Source organism: Ursus maritimus, unplaced genomic scaffold (genome assembly GCF_017311325.1).
Source record: "Ursus maritimus isolate PB19 unplaced genomic scaffold, ASM1731132v1 scaffold_14, whole genome shotgun sequence".
Classification (NCBI taxonomy): domain Eukaryota; kingdom Metazoa; phylum Chordata; class Mammalia; order Carnivora; family Ursidae; genus Ursus; species Ursus maritimus.
The window spans coordinates 64,717,398-64,735,249 of record NW_024423786.1 but is presented as its reverse complement, the minus strand read 5'-3'; the positions used below and the strand labels follow the sequence as shown (position 1 = coordinate 64,735,249).

The 17,852-nt window shown below is 59.3% G+C and overlaps 1 protein-coding gene across 1 annotated transcript in view; it reads right to left on the bottom strand.

Annotated features, from left to right (window-relative positions):
* Positions 1 to 357: 357 nt before the first annotated feature.
* ARHGAP44 (Rho GTPase activating protein 44) overlaps positions 358 to 17,852 on the bottom strand; it is a 79,595-nt gene continuing 62,100 nt past the window's right edge. The window contains 5 exon segments of the mRNA XM_040628334.1: positions 358 to 830; positions 5,047 to 5,427; positions 8,143 to 8,300; positions 17,273 to 17,330; positions 17,333 to 17,493. Coding sequence (XP_040484268.1) covers positions 691 to 830; positions 5,047 to 5,427; positions 8,143 to 8,300; positions 17,273 to 17,330; positions 17,333 to 17,493 — 898 coding nt within the window. The 3' untranslated portion in view covers positions 358 to 690.

Genomic DNA, 17,852 nt, shown 5'->3' with positions numbered 1-17,852 from the left:
TGTCAGACAGACAGTGGACGGTGCTGGGGGGTGGGGGGCGGGAGCCATCTCTGGGCTGGCCGGACACCCTCGGGATCACCTTTCTAAATGAAGTATAAAACGAGAAGGGCGGGACGGGAGCTCTCCATCACATGGTTGGGGGGAAAAAAATCGTTAGAAGCCATTGACTTTAGAGCCCTCGCAGTAAGGGCGGCCTGGAAGATTTTTACACGGGCTGGCCCCCTCCCCCGACTTGTGCAGCAGGCAAAGGTCAGTGCCAGGCCTTCTAGATTCCAGAACTCGTGCGCTGTAGGGGAGCCCCCCCCCCCCCCGCCGTAGCCACGAGCTGTCAGAGCCCAGGCGGCAGCTGCAGGTGGATCCAGGCACCCCGACCGTCCTGCGCGCACCGCCCCCCCAGCCTGCACCCACAAAGGACCTTTCTGACACGGAAGCCTTTGGGCGGAGGGGGTGCCCGCTCGGCCTGGAGGCTGAAAGTGGATCAAAAGAGGCACAAAGTCAAAAGGCAAAGATCAAACAAAAGGCCAGAGCCACCACCTGGAGGGAACGAAGTCTGCACCCACGCGGGCACGCAGGCGGGAGGTGAGCGCGGTCTGCACAACTCCGGCCTGGCCAGCCCAGGGGCGCGCCGGGGCGGGGCGGTGTGTGGCGGGCGGGGCCTGGTATGTACACGCGGGGAGGGGCGGGCGCGGGTCAGAGGGCGGTGCTCTCAGACTCCTCCTCCGAGTCCCTCTTCTCGGTCACCGAGTGTCGCCGCGCATGCTCCAGGGGGCTCAGGCGGAGCGGCGGCCCGAGCTCTACGTGGATGGAGGGGATGTCGAAGTGGACGAGATCTGCAAGGCGGCAGAGAGAGAGGCAGCTGAGAGCGGCGGACGGGGAGTGGGCGCTGGGGCACGGGGCTGGCGGAGGCAGCCTGCTGCAGGGCCGAGTTGCGGTTGGGCGGCTCTGCTCCCGCTCCAGGAGCACGCATGACCAAGCACCCCCATCCCGTCCCGCCAGGGAGGTTCAAGGAGGAGCGCTAGAACAGCTCCTGGGCCACGTCCTCTGCACCCCCTCCAGCTCTATTCCCGGTGGGAAGCCTGCTTTCAGGGCGCGGGCCTCAGGAACGGAGGGTAGGAGGCAGTGGAAAATCACCCCATTCTGCCAAGTCCGTGAACCACCGGGGGAATCCGGAGATAGTGCCCTCGCCCTAAGACCTGAGACAGACCTTTCTCGTGGCTGCTGGAGGCAGGCGGAGGGCCTCCCCTCGGAGGGAAACCCCACCTCTCAGCACCGGGGCAGCTGCTCCCCTCCTAGTCGGTCCTTACTGCAGGCACTGAGCGGTCATTCTTTCTGGGAGATGGTTAGGAAGATTGTGCCCGAGGTAAAAGAGCTCAGCATCTGGCACTCTGGACTTCTGCCATTCCTTAGAGCTGGCGGCTCGGTGCAGGCAGGCCCCCAGAGGAGGCCAAGGGGTGCGGGAGGCTGAGCCTGTGGACCCTAGAACAACCAAGGACCCTGACGCTGTCACCCCCTCCTGGGCCTGCCTCATTTCTGGCCCCACGTAGCCTTGCCAACATCATCCTGAGCCCAGACGACAGGGGAGGGGTTCCCAGAACAGGGGCAGCCCTGGGCCAGCCTGGGGTCGGGGAGGGTGGGCTGGTTTTAGTCTTTAGCGTTTTTTTTGTAAAACCAACATTTGGCCTGAGCATACTATACCAGATGGACAGACAGACATTTGGACACTGCACTAAAAGACATAAAACAAACATGGAAGCTGTGGGACAAAGGTCCTTCTGTCACCCTACCCCCACCGCCCCCTAGTCCTCAAAACGTCATTCCTTCCTGTCTTCATCCCACCGCCTCAGCACAGAGACGGGGTCCCAGGCTCGGCTCTGCCAGTGACATTCGCTCCTCCTGCCTCAGGGTACAGCTGCGGCCTCGTGTCCTGCCCTTTCTGCAGGGGCCCATCCCTCTGTGCCCGGCCTGCGGCCACCTGCCCTGCAGCCTTCCCCTCAGATTTCAAATCCCATCTCTGTCACGAGGCGAGTGTGGCCTCGGGCGGGTTTACCTTCCCTGTGGCCCAGCAGCCAAGGGGGAATCAAGGTGGGGGATGACAGGTTTGGACGGCGCCTGGCAGCTCCGATCCCTTAGACCCTCAGGCGCTAGGGTGCAGGAGCGAGGGAGAGAAGCCCCCACCGATCCTGGGGGACAGAAGCTCAGGACTGACTCCTACCACTGCGGATTCTTCTGGACGTGCCCACCGTGTCAGCCCAGAGGAAGATAAGTGAGAGCCCACTTTGGAAAGTAGGGGGCCGCCAGGATGGCCTCGCGGCCACAGGGAACCCGCTCCCGACCCTGCAGTGGAGGCCGTGCCGCTGTGCCAGGCGGGACCCTCCTGGGGACGCTTCCCTAAGCCAAGGCGTCCGCAGCCAGTGCGGCACCGGGCACCACGGTCTGCGGCAGGCAATCCAAGGATAGAGACGCCACCGGAAGAACAGGCCTGTGAGCCCCGCGGTTCTAGGGCAAAGGGAGAGGGGTCACGGGGCTGAGCCAGGGGCTCGAGAGCCAGAGGGGAGAGCTGGCGAAGCCTGCTTGTGGGTCTTCCTCCCCGTCTCCTAGTGCAAAGCCAGCCAGACCCGAGAAGGCCAGTGCCTCCCCCCCAAAGCCAGAGGAGCTCGTGGACCGGGGCTGGGGGGGGCTCCCCGAGGCCAGGGAGGCACGGAGCGCAGCTGCCATGCGGAGGGGAGGTCCGAGCCACATGCAGAGCCGAGCAAGCGCCGGGGCCCGGCGGGCTGGGGCCGCTTACCCTGAGATCCCCCTCACACGTATCCACAACCGCGGCCCTCATGTCACACAGCTGCAGGAACACAACGACAGGATTTGGAGAAAGGCGTAAACACGATGAAACGAGAACGTGACAAAACCACGCCGAGTATCACAGTCGGGGGGGGGGGCGCACCAAAGCGTCACAGATGCTGCACCGGCCGAGACCCATGCGGATGGACAGAACGACAGCCTGCTGCCAAAGAACACGACGGACACGCCACAGTGTACGGTGTGGAGGCCGAAGTGCTGTTACCACTCAAGGTGGGCCGACCCGGAACAGCCCCGCGGAAGGCGGGCACATCCGTTGCCCGATTTTGGCCCCCCAGTTCTCCTCCCACGGTGTTCCCACCTTTCCATTCCTCTCCAGGGACACCCTGCGCTCCTTCGGGTGCTTCCGGCATCCACGCTCCCCAACAGCCCTTCGCTGGGGCAGCTGGAGAAGGGGGGGCCCTCGGGCTGACTCAGGGTGGCCCCGAGCTCCTGCTGTCACCTGTGCCCGCTGCCGCGGACGCTCACGTGGGACACGCGCATCACCACCACCAACTACCAGCGAGAAGCGGGGCTGTTGACTTTCGGGGAGGAATTTCCTTAATATTTTATCAGCCTCAGGGGGGATGGCAGCAGCCGTCCGCCCAACACGAATCCCCTCCAAAAATAAAGCCGCCGAACCACCCGAGCTGCCTGCTCCCCACGCTACTTCAATGTCCTGCCCCCTCCCAGACACCGGACAAGCAGTTGGACGAGCCTCGTCCTGACGCCAGGAGCCGAGACCCCCCGCCCTTCCCTCTGGTCGACGGGGAAAACCTCACTCCTGGACAAGAACATGGGGGTGAACGTCCCATCCCCGTCAGAAATCCCAGTGCCCCGACGACCCAGGACCCCACAGCCCTTCGAAGCACGTGGATGGATGTGGGACGTGTGTACGTGATGCGTACTTTTGTGTGGTGGGCACGTGCGTGTATCTGGTGTGTGTGTGTCTTCTGTGTGTTGCGTGCATATATCTGGTGTGTGTTTCTGCGTGTTACGTGTATCTGGTGTGTGTCTTCCGCATGTTGCATGCATGTATCTGGAGTGTGTTTCTGCGTGTTATGTGTATCTGGTGTGTGTCTTCCGCATGTTGCATGCATGTATCTGGAGTGTGTTTCTGCGTGTTGCATGTATGTATCTGGGGTGTGTGTGTGTGTGTCTTCTGCGTGTTGCACGTATCTGGGGCGTGTGTGCTGCTTTACCTGCTACTGGCGACAACCCTGAACAGATGTCCTAGGCTCTCTGCCGCCTGGTGACCACGCGGGCTGCTTCGATGCCAACACGCAGCCCCGCGCTGTGCCTGCCTCCCCGAGCCAGGGAAACACGAGCCTGGCTTTGGCGCTTCCCACATACACGCCCCGAGTCCCCACTGTGACGGGGTCAGAGTATCTGCGGAGACGCTGCAAAAACGTCCTCTTTCTCTGACCAGCGAACGGTTTTTGCTCAATGTGGTGTGTGTGTGATTTCACACTTTCACATTTTTCGGGGGCCGGGGTGGGGGGGGGAATAGCTCCCTCTCTGACTTTGACACTTAAAGCAGGACTAAATTTAGTAGCTGTGGGCTTGTCCAATAAGCTCCTCCAAGAGCCGGGGGGGCTGGCATCTTTCCTGAAACTGACCTTTCTCTAAATATTGCTGGAAATGCATTTTTTTTCCTAATAAGACTTATGACATCAGTTGGAACAAATGTCTTTGGTTCTTTGCCTCCGTTCTCAAGATAAGGGTCCGTACCTTTGGAGATGCCCGGGCGCTATCCAAGGAGAGCCCCCCATGCCTCACCAGTGCCTAGATGGCAGCCAACTTGCCAAACTGCAAGTTTTCATGTCTCCCCATCTGTTCACTAATCTCTCCTCCTGCGGGCATAACCCAGCCCCCTCCTCTCTCAAAGCACCGAGCACCACCCCAAAGTACTCGGTGCTCAACCCCCAGATTTAAGAACAGAATCCGAACCCTGCGCTAGCGGGCACTCCACTGGGAGAAGTCCCGTGAGAAGTCCTTCTGCAGAAGGACCTGGATGCCGGGGGCTGCTTTCCACCGGCCTCCCGTGGGGGGGCAGGGGACTCCCAAGATGACCATAGGAGCGACGCATGATGCTTGGAACCAGCACGGCCACCCCGGGGGACACAGACTTGCTAACGGGCACCAGGGATCCCGCCACCGGGCACACCCAGCTGAGGCTGGTGGGAAACCGTGGCGGCGCCGTCGCTTGGTTACCTGTCGACATGCTCTCCCCGGGGGCCATGCCGTCCAGCACGGGGTGCTCCGTGGACTGCGGACTCGGGGCCGGCAGGCTGACTGTGGGAGGCTGAGGGGGCGGCAGGGTGGGTCTCTGTCGGGGCTTGGGGGTGGGCCGAGATTTGGCTGCGGTGCTCGCGAAGCCGGCGGGGGAGGCCAGGGGAGGGGCAGCGGCCGCCGGCGAGAGCTGGCCGGAGGCCAGGGAGTACCCCTGGGGGTAACTCAGTCCGTAGGGCGAAGGGGTGCTCGGCGGGGTGGGGGACAGGCTGAGCGGGGACGGCTGGCCGGAGGACTGGTCGCTCACAGCCCCCGGCTGGCCGAAGGGGACCTTGGGTGGAATCGGAGCCAACTTCTTGGAAACTGCAAGAGAAAACACAAGGTCGTGAAATGAAGCCGGCCGACCCCAAGGCCTGTGAGCACAGCCTCCGCGCCCTCCCACCCCTCGCTCCCCGCGCTCGCTGGCCCCCCACCCCACGAGCAGCCAATGCAGTTTTTTAAAAATCCACCTCAAACTGCAAGTTTTCATGTCTCCCCATCTGTTCACTAATCTCTCCTCCTCTTCCCTGGATCCCGGCCACGAGCGACACACAGCTCTCACCAGAGCCGAGCACAGATTCCCCGGGGGTAGCCGGCGGCTGGCCGCCCAGCGTCCTCCCTTCACTGCCCGGTGGTAAAGGTATCGGGGCACACGGAGGAAGGGGGAGTCGGTGACACGGGCTCCAAGAGGGACGACTGGATCTCCCCCCAGGGACACGGGAGCGGGGCGAGGTGGGATAGGAAGCTGTGACTTTTGGCCGACCCCGCCCACGGCTCCTGGAGCCCACGAGAGCCACAGGCCACCAAGTCCTCCCCGACTTCTCGGTCCCGCCCCGTCCTTCCTCTGGAGCCTGTGTACCCACCTCCCCCGTGCTTTCCTTCCCCGGGTGTAGACTCTGCAGATGTGGGTACTGCACGCCCCCCCCCTTCTGCCTTCATTCCCCTCTTTTTATTTACTGGATCGTGCGACACAATGACACACACTTCACACCTTTCACGGACAACGACCCGGTAACAAGGACAAAAGCGGACCCCGGGAAGATCCCGGGGCGTCAGAGCCTGCCTCGCCTTCCCCACCCCACGCCCAGACAGCGGATCTGAACCTGTGCTCCGCAACAGGAAGCGTAGCCAATTTTCCGCAGGGTTGTAGCAGTTAACGCAGCATCGCGCACGGAAAAGCATCACAGAATCGTGACCCATCCCACAAACACTTCTCAGCTCTGCACCCCGAGGGCAGGTGGCCTCTCCCTGCTCCTGGAGCTCCCGACAGCTCATGGGGGTTGGGCAGCCAGCGGGGCCCCTAGGCACCGAGGCTCCAACACATCTTCCCCTGCACGAGCCGGAGGAGGGGGGAACCGGGGGATGGCACCGCGTCTGCAAGGACATTTACCCCTCCTCCTTGGTGGCGACAGGACTAGGCCAGGACATAAAACTGGAGGCACAGTGTGAAAAGACCGAGATTGCTTAAAAACACAAAAAAGTTGCTGGCCGGTGGAGGAGAAAGGTGTACCTCTCAGAGGAAGGCTCTGAGCTGCCGAGCGCCCCCTGGAGGAGGGACCAGCGTCATTCCAGGCTGCGCTCCCTGCCTTCGTCCCACATGCCACCTGCTGTGGCAGACTCAGGGGCCTGGAATGGGAGGCCGGACCGAATCCGACACTGGGGCTTCGGCGTCTGCCTGCCTCTCAGGGCCGGAGCAGGGCTTAAAGGCTCCGCACATAAAGATGGACAGGAAAGTGTTTCTGGGCCACAAGGGCAACCTGCTGGTGCTGGACGAGGGCGCCGGGATGCTGAAGTGCCACTGCCAGCACGGTGTCCCAACTCCTATGTCTGGAAGGGAGTCCCGGCATCGCCCCGCGGTGCCCTCCCTTTCTGGAAAGGTTCGCCTGGTGCTCTGCGCTTGCGAGGCCCAGCACAGAGCTCTGCACATAGGAGGGGCTCAAAGCCTATCTGTAGGATGTCCTGGGTGTGACCGAGGAACAAAGGCCATATGGAAGGGCCTGGCACCTGCCACCGGAGCCCGGAGCCAGGGAGCCCAGCGGGGACCTGTTGCAGAGGCTCAGGGGATAAGGTGAGCCACCCTATTCCACAAAGCCTGGGGCCAAAGCCACACTTGGAAACTGGAAAGGCCTGAACCGAGAACATATTCAACAAGCTGCTATTTTGAACAAGTCCGAGGCTTTGCTAAGAGAGCACGTAAGGTGGAAACAGACAAAAAAGTTTAAGTACACAGTACGGCTCCCCCTTTATGATGTCACCACAGAGCATGTCCTTAGCTTTGGGAAGGTCATTTCAGAGAGAATAACTGGGCCTTTGAGGGTGGGTTCCGTGGCAGATTCTGGGTTGGGCGGCTCCTGGGTCAGTGTAGAAATTCTCAGCCTTCCAGAACAGAAACATGGAAGGCCAGGACTCCTGTAGCAACAATCCCAATTCCCTGCTCTGCGTCACCTTCTAGAAACAATCCCAGGGGCACCTGGGTGGCTCAGATAGTTAAGCGTCTGCCTTCGGCTCAGGTCATGATCTCCAGGTCCTTTGGGATCGAGCCCCGCTGGCCCCGGGGCTCAGCAGGGAGTCTGCTTCTCCCTCTGCCTCTCCCCTGCTCAGGCTCTCTCTCTCTCTCTCTGTCTCAAATGAATAAATAAAATCTTAAAAAAAAAATATCCCAGGGGGAGGCAGCCATGCCAGGGCCTGGCTCGGGGAAGGGGGCTCCTGCACAAGACTGAACGCAGCATCTTAAAAGGTGGAGGTACGGCCCAGCAGGGTCTGTGGAAGACACGTGTCATCGTGGGCCATGCTGTCTGCACAGAGGTCTCGGCGTACCCCCTACTGAGCCCGCTGTTCATATGAGTGCCACGAGGAATAAAGATGAAGTGGTCCCTTTTGGAGTTGGTTAACTCCCCAAAGTTCTAAAGCCCAGCCTAGGGATTTTTCATGAGGTCACATGGTCTCTTAACGTCCACACCAAGAGAGGAAAAGGAGTGTCCAGGCAGCATGACAGCTGTCCCCAGCCGGAGACCCACGTGAAGGGTTGCAGTGACGTACCTTTCCGAAGAGTGTGCGGGCTCTGGTCTGGGGGCGGCTGGCTGGGGCTGGTGCCCGCTTGGGCCCCTGGCTGCGTCCCTGCGCCGGGCGTCCCCTGGCTGGAGCCTGGACTTCCTTTCTGTGCAGATCCCGGAGAAAGCTCCTTGCTTTTCGACGTGCTGGAACAGAAGCACACGGGACAAGATAGGCCCTGGACTCAGGCAAACGCAGCACCAGCCTGTGGGTCGCAATCCCACGTGCTCCGCTGGGCCAGCTCTTGGTCTGCCCCACGCCCTTCAGAGATGCTCCGGGAGAGGGGACTGGCCCTTCTCAGGCTCTGGGGACCTGCGTTCCACTCCTACCTCCACACCCCTGGTGCCAGCTCCCTCTCCATGCCTCTGCCCTCTGTCTGCCAGGAGACCACGAGCATCCCCACCCTGTCTTGTGGCCATGGCTCTCCGCTGAGTTCCCTGACCTCCACACCACAGCCCCGGGCAGGGGAGGGCTCTGGGACCCAGCCTGGGTGTCAGTCCCAGAAGCCCCCCACCCGCAGTGCTCCCACATATGGCCAGTTCAAGTCCCAGCCCCCCCCGCCAGGCCTAGGAGGCTCAGGGCCAATGGTAAGGAGGGTCTCTGGCGTCCCTTGAACTAACAAGGGGACACCCTGGGTCACCATGTCCCAAAGGGGATTCATCCTTCACTGCTGCCTCTCTCCAGGCATTGTCCTAAGAATACAGTACATATTCAAAGACACCCTACTCCACCCCACAGAACAGGGACAGCTAAGAGATGGCCAGGTCGTCACTCCCCACCATCCCCCAACACGCCCTCCACAGCAGACATTCCTAATAGAGCTCCAGACGTGCCCCCACCCCGAGCCCCTCAAAGGGTTCTCGCTCTTTCTCCCCCTTATACTCCAGGCAGCCCCTAGCACATCAGGATGACAGCTACCCGTCACCCTTGTTAGAAACCACCGGGATCCTCATGCCCTCGGGTATCGGGCATGGGGACAGGGACCTAAATCCTTCGCAATGGCTACCCCTTTGCCACAGAAACAGGCAGAGCCTATTTGTTCCCTAAAATTATCTAGAAGCCCCAAATATTAAAGAGCTAGAGATCCGCCAGCCCTTCCCAGCGGGGCACGGCCAGAAGGGCTGGGAGGCAGGAACAGGGGCTGGAAGAGCAAACTCCACAGTGCAACTAGCTCCCCCCACGTGAAGAATTAAGGGACCGTCGAGCCCAAGGCACCGCAAACTCTCTCCTTCTCAGGGTGAGCTCCATTCAAACCACACCTGGGTAATCCCCCCCCACCCCCCCAAAGCCATTTCATCCAGAGGGGCTGGAAGAGCGACTCCTTTCTCTGTTTAACGAAAAACAACTTGGGAGGTAAGAACCGGTCTTACTCTTCCTCACGCCCAAAGTCACCAGGCACCCAGGTATTACGGCCAAATACCTACCTACCCTTCCCTCCGTCTCTGCCACCATCAAGAGGTAGCGAAAACAATAAAAAGAAAACACAAAACAAGCAAGCAACAAAATTCGCTTTTTGTGGGATACTAGACTCTTCTTCCTTCCTTTGGATTGAAAGACATCTGCCCCGGGAATCTATGGACCAAGCAACTTGTCCTTCTTTTCCCGCCCACTTGGGACACTCCCCCCACTACAGAAGCAGGTATTTACCTACTTAGCCTCCCGGCTCACTCTCCAGCACAGATGCAGCTGACCCAGTGGGAGAGGTGGAGTGTAAGGTGGTTACTAAGGAGCGCTCAATGGAGGAGGCTCGGTTAGGACACACTCAAGGACAGGTTAGTTCTGGGACGTGTGACGCAGTGAGCTGGGGTGCAAGGGGGCAGGAAGCAGCGGTCAGGGGCAGAGTTAATGCCAAGCAGAAGAGGCTGAGCCTGGCTGGAGAGAGCAGCCAGGTCTGGAGGGGGCGGGCCTGGGCGGAGAATGGGGAGGCTGGAGCAAGCCAGAGAGAGGGGAGGGGCTGCCATCCTAGTGTGTGTGTGTGGGGGGGGGCGACAGGAATCCAGCTATTGGAGGAAACATCATCTGGGCTGCAAATGTCCAGAAAACAGAAAAAACAAACAAAAAAACCCCCAATGCAACACCCGTTTGTATCGGGAAGAATCCACATGGGCAGAGAAAAAGAATGGTAGAGAAACATGGGCACCCAAGGGAAAGCCTCGGAGCTGGGTACCCCCAAAAAGGGACACGGTATGAGCAATGGCAATGACCTCTTAAATCCTCTGAGCCTGTGTGTGCTGCTCCTGGCCCATGAGTGAGTCTCAGGGCCACCCATCTATGACATTCGGGAACACCTTCAGAGGCTGGGGAAATCCATCTTTGAGGGGCGCTTTCTAGAAATATTTTTTTATACGTCAAAGAGCATTTAGCACCGAGTGTTGGTTGTAGGATAGGAAAGCAGGATGAAGCCAAGAAGACTGCAAAAAGGGAACCATTCCAGCAGCTCTCCTGGATTCGCTCATTTCCTCCTTGTCAGCCTCTCTGGTCCACAGAGATCACTCTCCGTGTCTCTGCTGAACTTGTTCTCCCGCACCTGCCTCTCCCAAGGGGACCACAAGCCTCTAGAGGGCACAGCCAGGGCCGGCGTCCCCGCGCCCTGAGCCATCAACGACGACCCAAGCACATCCACTGTCACCTCCCCACTCCTGAACGCTGTCCCATTTTCCTTTTGTCATTTCCCCATTTCACGGGGGAAAATACTTCCTCCTCGCTAAAGGAGGAAAACCTACCCTGCAGTCCCTTCGTTAGGGAGCTGGTATTTGCGTGAGTGTATGTGTAGGGTAAAGATCCGGTGAAGCGGCACCGTTAAGTGTCCGACTCTTGGTATGGGCTCAGGTTGTGAGCTCAGGGGCGTGAGATGGAGACCCGCATTGGGCTCCACACTCAGGGCGTAGTCTGCTGAAGATTCTCCCTCTCTAAAACAAATAAATAAATCTTAAAAAAAAAAAAAAAAGATTGGATGCAAAGGTTCAGCCTCCCAAAGGCTCTAAGATCTTNTCAGCAGGAGCCACAGGGGGAATGCTGTCCCCCTAACAGAACGCATAGCTGCCTCTGATTCAAGCAGCTCTCCCACTTCTCAGAACTGTTTCAGAACAGACAGAAACACCCAGCAAAGTGGTCTTGCGCCATTCCCACTTCCAGGATGCCCCTTCCGAGGAAGGGCCAGCTGAGAGGCCCCTCTCTGCTGGGACCCTGTATGGCCATGTGCCCTGGATTCTGAGCACTGGGACGGGACTGCCCTAAGGGCACAGATCCCACGTTTCATCTCTGGATGGACTCGGTCCTCCATAAATATTCCCTGAACTAGGGGTGCTGTGAGCTTGCTCGCTTTCTTCTTCGCTGGAACGAATGGGAACACAGCCCGGCATCACACTGCACAGGTCCCCAGGCCCCGAAGGACCACAGGACCGCCACTCCTTCCCTGATTTGCACCCACGTAAAGGAGGGGGGACAGCTCCTCCGAATCTAAAGGTAGAGGAGAGAAAGGGAGAAATACCGCAACCCCGTATTTCAAACTCGGGAAGTCATCACGGCAGAAGAGGAAGGGGAGACGAGAGTTGGCAACTTAGCGCTCTCACGGCTTTAGCGAGCTGCCACCTTGCGCGCTTGCTGGGGGATGCTATTCTCGGGAAGCCCGGGCTCCATCTGACAATCGGGGATATGGGGGGGGGGCCTCCGCCAACCACTTCAGGCCCGGCAACCCTGAGGCAAAAAGAGCTACCGGCGATACACAGCAGCTAGCAGAGCCTAGCACAGGCCCGAAACATCTTCCCGCACGAGCACGGAGGAAATAGGGGATGGCACCGTGTCTGGAAGGACATTTACCCCTCCTCCTTGGTGGCGACAGGACTAGGCCAGGACATAAAACTAGAGGCAAAGTGTGAAAAGACCGAGATTGCTTAAAAACACAAAAAGTTGCTGGCCGGTGGAGGAGAAAGGTGTACCTCAGAGGAAGGCTCTGAGCTGCCGAGCGCCCCCTGGAGGAGGGACCAGCTCATTCCAGCCGCCCTGCGCTCGCCCCACAGCCACCTGCTGGGCAGACTCAGGGCCTGGAATGGGAGGCCGGACCGAATCCGACACTGGGGCTTCGGCGTCCGCCTCGCCTCTCAGGGCCGGAGCAGGGCTTCAAAGGCTCCGACATAAAGATGGACAGGAAAGTGTTTCTGGGCCACAAGGGCAACCTGCTGGTGCTGGACGAGGGCGCCGGGATGCTGAAGTGCCCTGCCAGCACGGTGTCCCAACTCCTATGTCTGGAAGGGAGTCCCGGCATCGCCTAGCGGTGCCCCCTCCCTGGATGCAGCGCCTGGTGCTCTGCGCCTGCAGGCCCAGCACAGAGCTCTGCACATAGGAGGCTCAAAGCCTATCTGTAGGATGTCCTGGGTGTGACCGAGGAACAAAGGCCATATGGAGGGCCTGGCACCTGCCACCGGAGCCCGGAGCCAGGAGCCAGCGGGACCTGTGCAGAGAGGCTCAGGGGATAAGGTGGAAGCCACCACCTATTCCACAAAGCCTGGGGCCAAAGCACACTTGGAAACTGGAAAGGCCTGAACCGAGAACATATTCAACAAGCTGCTATTTTGAACAAGTCCGAGGCTTTGCTAAGAGAGCACGTAAGGTGGAAACAGACAAAAAGTTTAAGTACAATTACACGGCTCACCTTTATGATGTCACCACAGAGCATGTCCTTAGCTTTGGGAAGCTGGTCATTTCAGAGAGAATAACTGGGCCTTTGAGGGTGGGTTCCGTGGCAGATCTGGGTTGGGCGCCCCGGTCAGTGTAGAAATTCTCAGCCTTCCAGAACAGAAACATGGAAGGCCAGGACTCCTGTAGCAACAATCCCAATTCCCTGCTCTGCGTCACCTTCTAGAAACAATCCCAGGGGACCTGGGTGGCTCAGATAGTTAGCGCTCTGCCTCTCGGCTCAGGTCATGATCTCCAGGTCCTTTGGGATCGAGCCCCGCTGGCCCCGGGGCTCAGCAGGAGTCTGCTTCTCCCTCTGCCTCTCCCTGCCTGGCTCTCTCTCTCTCTGTCTCAAATGAATAAATAAAATCTTAAAAAAATATCCCAGGGGGAGGCAGCCATGCCAGGGCCTGGCTCGGGAAGGGGCTCCTGCACAAGACCGAACCGCAGCATCTTAAAAAGGTGGAGGTACGGCCCAGCAGGGTCTGTGGAAGACACGTGGCGTCATGCTGTCTGCACAGAGGTTCCGCGGCACTTCTCCTGAGCCCGCTGTTCATATGAGTGCCACGAGGAATAAAGATGAAGTGGTCCCTTTTGAGTTGGTTAACTCCCCAAAGTTCTAAAGCCCCAGCCTAGGGATTTTTCATGAGGTCACATGGTCTCTTAACGCTCACACCAAGAGAGGAAAAGGAGTGTCCAGGCAGCATGACAGCTGTCCCCAGCCGGAGACCCACGTGAAGGGTTGCAGTGACGTACCCCTCAAAGTGTGCGGCTCTGGTCTGGGGCGGCTGGTGGGCTCCGGCTAGCCCCTGGCTGCGCCCCTGCGCCGGGCGTCCCTGGCTGAGCCTGGACTTCCTTTCTGTGCAGATCCCGGAGAAAGCTCCTTGCTTTTCGACGTGCTGGAACAGAAGCACACGGGACAAGATAGGCCCTGGACTCAGGCAAACGCAGCAAACTCGTGGGTCGCAATCCCACGTGCCGCTGGGCCAGCTCTGGTCTGCCCCACGCCCCAGAGATGCTCGGGAGAGGGACGGGCCTCGAGGCTTCATCTATGCTCCACTCCTACCTCCCACACCCCTGGTGCCAGCTCCCTCTCCATGCCTCTGCCCTCTGTCTGCCAGGAGACCACGAGCATCCCACCCTGTCTTGTGGCCATGGCTCTCCGCTGAGTTCCCTGACCTCACACCACAGCCCCGGGCAGAGGGCTCTGGGACCCAGCCTGGGTGTCGTCCCAGAAGCCCCCACCCGCAGTGCTCCTCTGCACAATGGCCAGTTCAAGTCCCAGCCCCCCGCCAGGCCTAGGAGGCTCAGGGCCACATGTGGGAGGGTCTCTGCGTCCCTTGAACTAACAAGGGGACACCCTGGGTCACCATGTCCCAAAGGGGATTCATCCTTCACTGCTGCCTCTCTCCAGGCATTGTCCTAAGAATACAGTACATATTCAAAGACACCCTACTCCACCCCACAGAACAGGGACAGCTAAGAGATGGCCAGGTCGTCACTCCCACCATCCCAACACGCTCCACAGCGAGACATTCCTAATAGAGCTCCAGACGTGCCCCACCCCGAGCCCCCTCAAAGGGTTCTCGCTCTTTCTCCCCCTTATACTCCAGGCAGCCCCTAGCACATCAGGATGACAGCTACCCGCTCACCCTTGTTAGAAACCACCGGGATCCTCATGCCCCGGGTATCGGGATGGGGACAGGGACCCAAATCCTTCGCAATGGCTACCCCTTTGCCACAGAAACAGGCAGAGCTATTTGTTCCCTAAAATTATCTTTGAAGCCCCAAATATTAAAGAGCTAGAGATCTGCAGCCCTTCCAGCGGCACGGCCAGAAGGGCTGGGAGGCAGGAACAGGGGCTGGAAGAGCAAACTCATGTGCAACTAGCTCCCCCACGTGAAGAATTGGGACCGTCGAGCCCAAGGCACCAAACTCTCTCCTTCTCAGGGTGAGCTCCATTCAAACCACACCTGGGTAATCCCCACCCCCCCAAAGCCATTTCATCCAGAGGGGCTGGAAGAGCGACTCCTTTCTCTGTTTACGAAAACAACTTGGGAGGTAGAACCGGGTCTTCCACTCTTCCCTCACGCCCAAAGTCACCAGGCACCCAGGTATTACGGCCAAACCTACCTACCCTTCCTCCGCTCTCTGCCACCATCAAGAGGTAGCGAAAACAATAAAAAGAAAACACAAAAACAAGCAAGCAACAAAATTCGCTTTTTGTGGGATACTAGACTTCTTCCTTCCTTTGATTGAAAGACATCTGCCCGGGAATCTATGGACAAGCAACTTGTCCTTCTTTTCCGCCCCACTCTGGGACACTCCCCACTACAGAAGCAGGTATTTACCTACTTAGCCTCCCGGCTCACTCTCCAGCACAGATGCAGCTGACCCAGTGGGAGAGGTGGAGTGTAAGGTGGTTACTAAGGAGCGCTCAATGGAGGAGGCCGGTTAGGACACACTCAAGGACAGGTTAGTTCTGGGACGTGTGAGCGCAGTGAGCTGGGGTGCAAGGGGCAGGAAGCAGTCGGTCAGGGCAGAGTTAATGCCAAGCAGAAGAGGCTGAGCCTGGCTGGAAGAGCAGCCAGGTCTGGAGGGGGCAGTGGGCCTGGAGAATGGGGAGGCTGAGCAAGCCAGAGAGGGAGGAGGTGCCATCCTAGTGTGTGTGTGTGTGGGGCGACAGGAATCCAGCTATTGGAGGAAACATCATCTGGGCTGCAAATGTCCAGAAAACAGAAAAAAACAACAAAAACCCCAATGCAACACCGTTTGTATCGGAAGAATCCACATGGGCAGAGAAAAAGAATGGTAGAGAAACATGGGCACCCAAGGAGAAGCCTCGGAGCTGGGTACCCCCAAAAGGGACACGGTATGAGCAATGCAATGACCTCTTAAATCCTCTGAGCCGTGTGTGTGCTGCTCCTGGCCCATGAGTGAGTCTCAGGGCCACCCATCTATGACATTCGGGAACACCTTCAGAGGCTGGGGAAATCCATCTTTGAGGCGTTCTAGAAATATTTTTTTATACGTCCAAAGAGCATTTAGCACCGAGTGTTGGTTGTAGGATAGGAAAGCAGGATAGCCAAGAAGACTGCAAAAAGGGAACCATTCCAGCAGCTCTCCTGGATTCGCCATTTCCTCCTTGTCAGCCTCTCTGGTCCACAGAGATCACTCTCCGTGTCTCTGCTGAACTTGTTCTCCCGCACCTGCCTCTCCCAAGGGGACCACAAGCCTCTAGAGGGCACAGCCAGGGCCGGGCGTCCCGCGCCCGAGCCATCAACGACGACCCAAGCACATCCACTGTCACCTCCCCACTCCTGAACGCTGTCCCATTTTCCTTTTGTCATTTCCCCATTTCACGGGAAAATACTTCCCTCCTCGCTAAAGGAGGAAAACCTACCCTGCAGTCCCTTCTCGTTAGAGCTGGTGGTATTGTGAGTGTATGTGTAGGGTAAAGATCCGGGAAGCGGCACCGTTAAGTGTCCGACTCTTGATGGGCTCAGGTTGTGAGCTCAGGGCGTGAGATGGAGACCCGCATTGGGCTCCACACTCAGGCGTAGTCTGCTGAAGATTCTCCTCTCTAAAACAAATAAATAAATCTTAAAAAAAAAAAAAAAAAAAGATTGATGCAAAGGTTCAGCCTCCCAAAGGCTCTAAGACTTTTCAGCAGGAGCCACAGGGGGAATGCTGTCCCCCTAACAGAACGCATAGCTGCCTCTGATTCAAGCAGCTCTCCCACTTCTCAGAACTGTTTCAGAACAGACAGAAACACCCAGCAAAGTGGTCTTGCGCCATTCCCACTTCCAGGATGCCCTTCCCGAGGAAGGGCCAGCTGAGAGGCCCCTCTGCTGGGACCCTGTATGGCCATGTGCCCTGGATTCTGAGACTGGGACGGGACTGCCCTAAGGGCACAGATCCCACGTTTCATCTCTGGATGGACTCGGTCCTCCATAAATATTCCCTGAACTAGGGTGCTGTGAGCTTGCTCGTTCTTCTTCGCTGGAACGAATGGGAACACAGCCCGGCATCACACTGCACAGGTCCCCAGGCCCCGAAGGACCACAGGACCGCCACTCCTTCCCTGATTTGCACCCACGTAAAGGGGGGGGACAGCTCCTCGAATCTAAAGGAGAGGAGAGAAAGGAGAAATACCTGCAACCCCGTATTTCAAACTCGGGAAGTCATCACGGCAGAAGAGGAAGGGAGACAGAGTTGGCGATTTGGCGCGCTCGACGGCTTGCGGAAGGCCGCCTTGCGCGCTTGCTGGCGAGGATTCTGGAATAAGGCTCACTGACAGTCGGGATAGTGGGCCGAATATCGCAGGCAGGATGCAGAAAGCCAAACACAAAGGCTGGAGGTGACAGCATCCACCAGGCCCGGAGGGGGCGCAGCCAACCCGCCCCCGCCCCGCGCGCGCCGCGGCCGGCCTGGCCCCGCTTACCTGGTCCGCTCGGCCCCGGGCTGGAGGCCCAAGCCCGACGGCGACAGCGAGGGCGCCGGGGGCCGTCCGGGGGCTGCTCCGGGAGGGGCGACGGCAGAGGCGCGGCAAGCTCGGCGGGCGGCGCGGGGGGCTGCATGGTGGGCGGGGCGCAGGACGCCTTCCTGCCGGCCGAGGAGCCTCTTCGGGCCACCCAGGACGTGTCCATGACCCTCACGCCCATGCTGGCGAGGGACACAAAGACACCCGCTTACCCACGCGTGACCAGGAGCGGGCGCCCTCCCCCGCGCCGCGGACACATTCAAGCACGTCCGCCAGGAGAGCAGCAGCGTAGCCTTAGCACCCTCCTGGGCCCGGGAAGCGAGGCCGGGCCGCGGCGCTGCGCTGCGCCAGCCCCAGGGTGCTCCCGGGCGCGGCGCGCTCCAGCGGCCCCGGCGCGCCCCGCGGCTCGCTTCCTCCCCCTGCCAAAGCCAGCTGGCCTCAGGATCTGCGTGTGGAATCCAAGCTCGCCCCCAGAGCAGAATGCAGCCTCTCTGGGGGGGACTCCCTCCCTCCCCCGAGTGGGAGATGGAGGTGGGCAGGA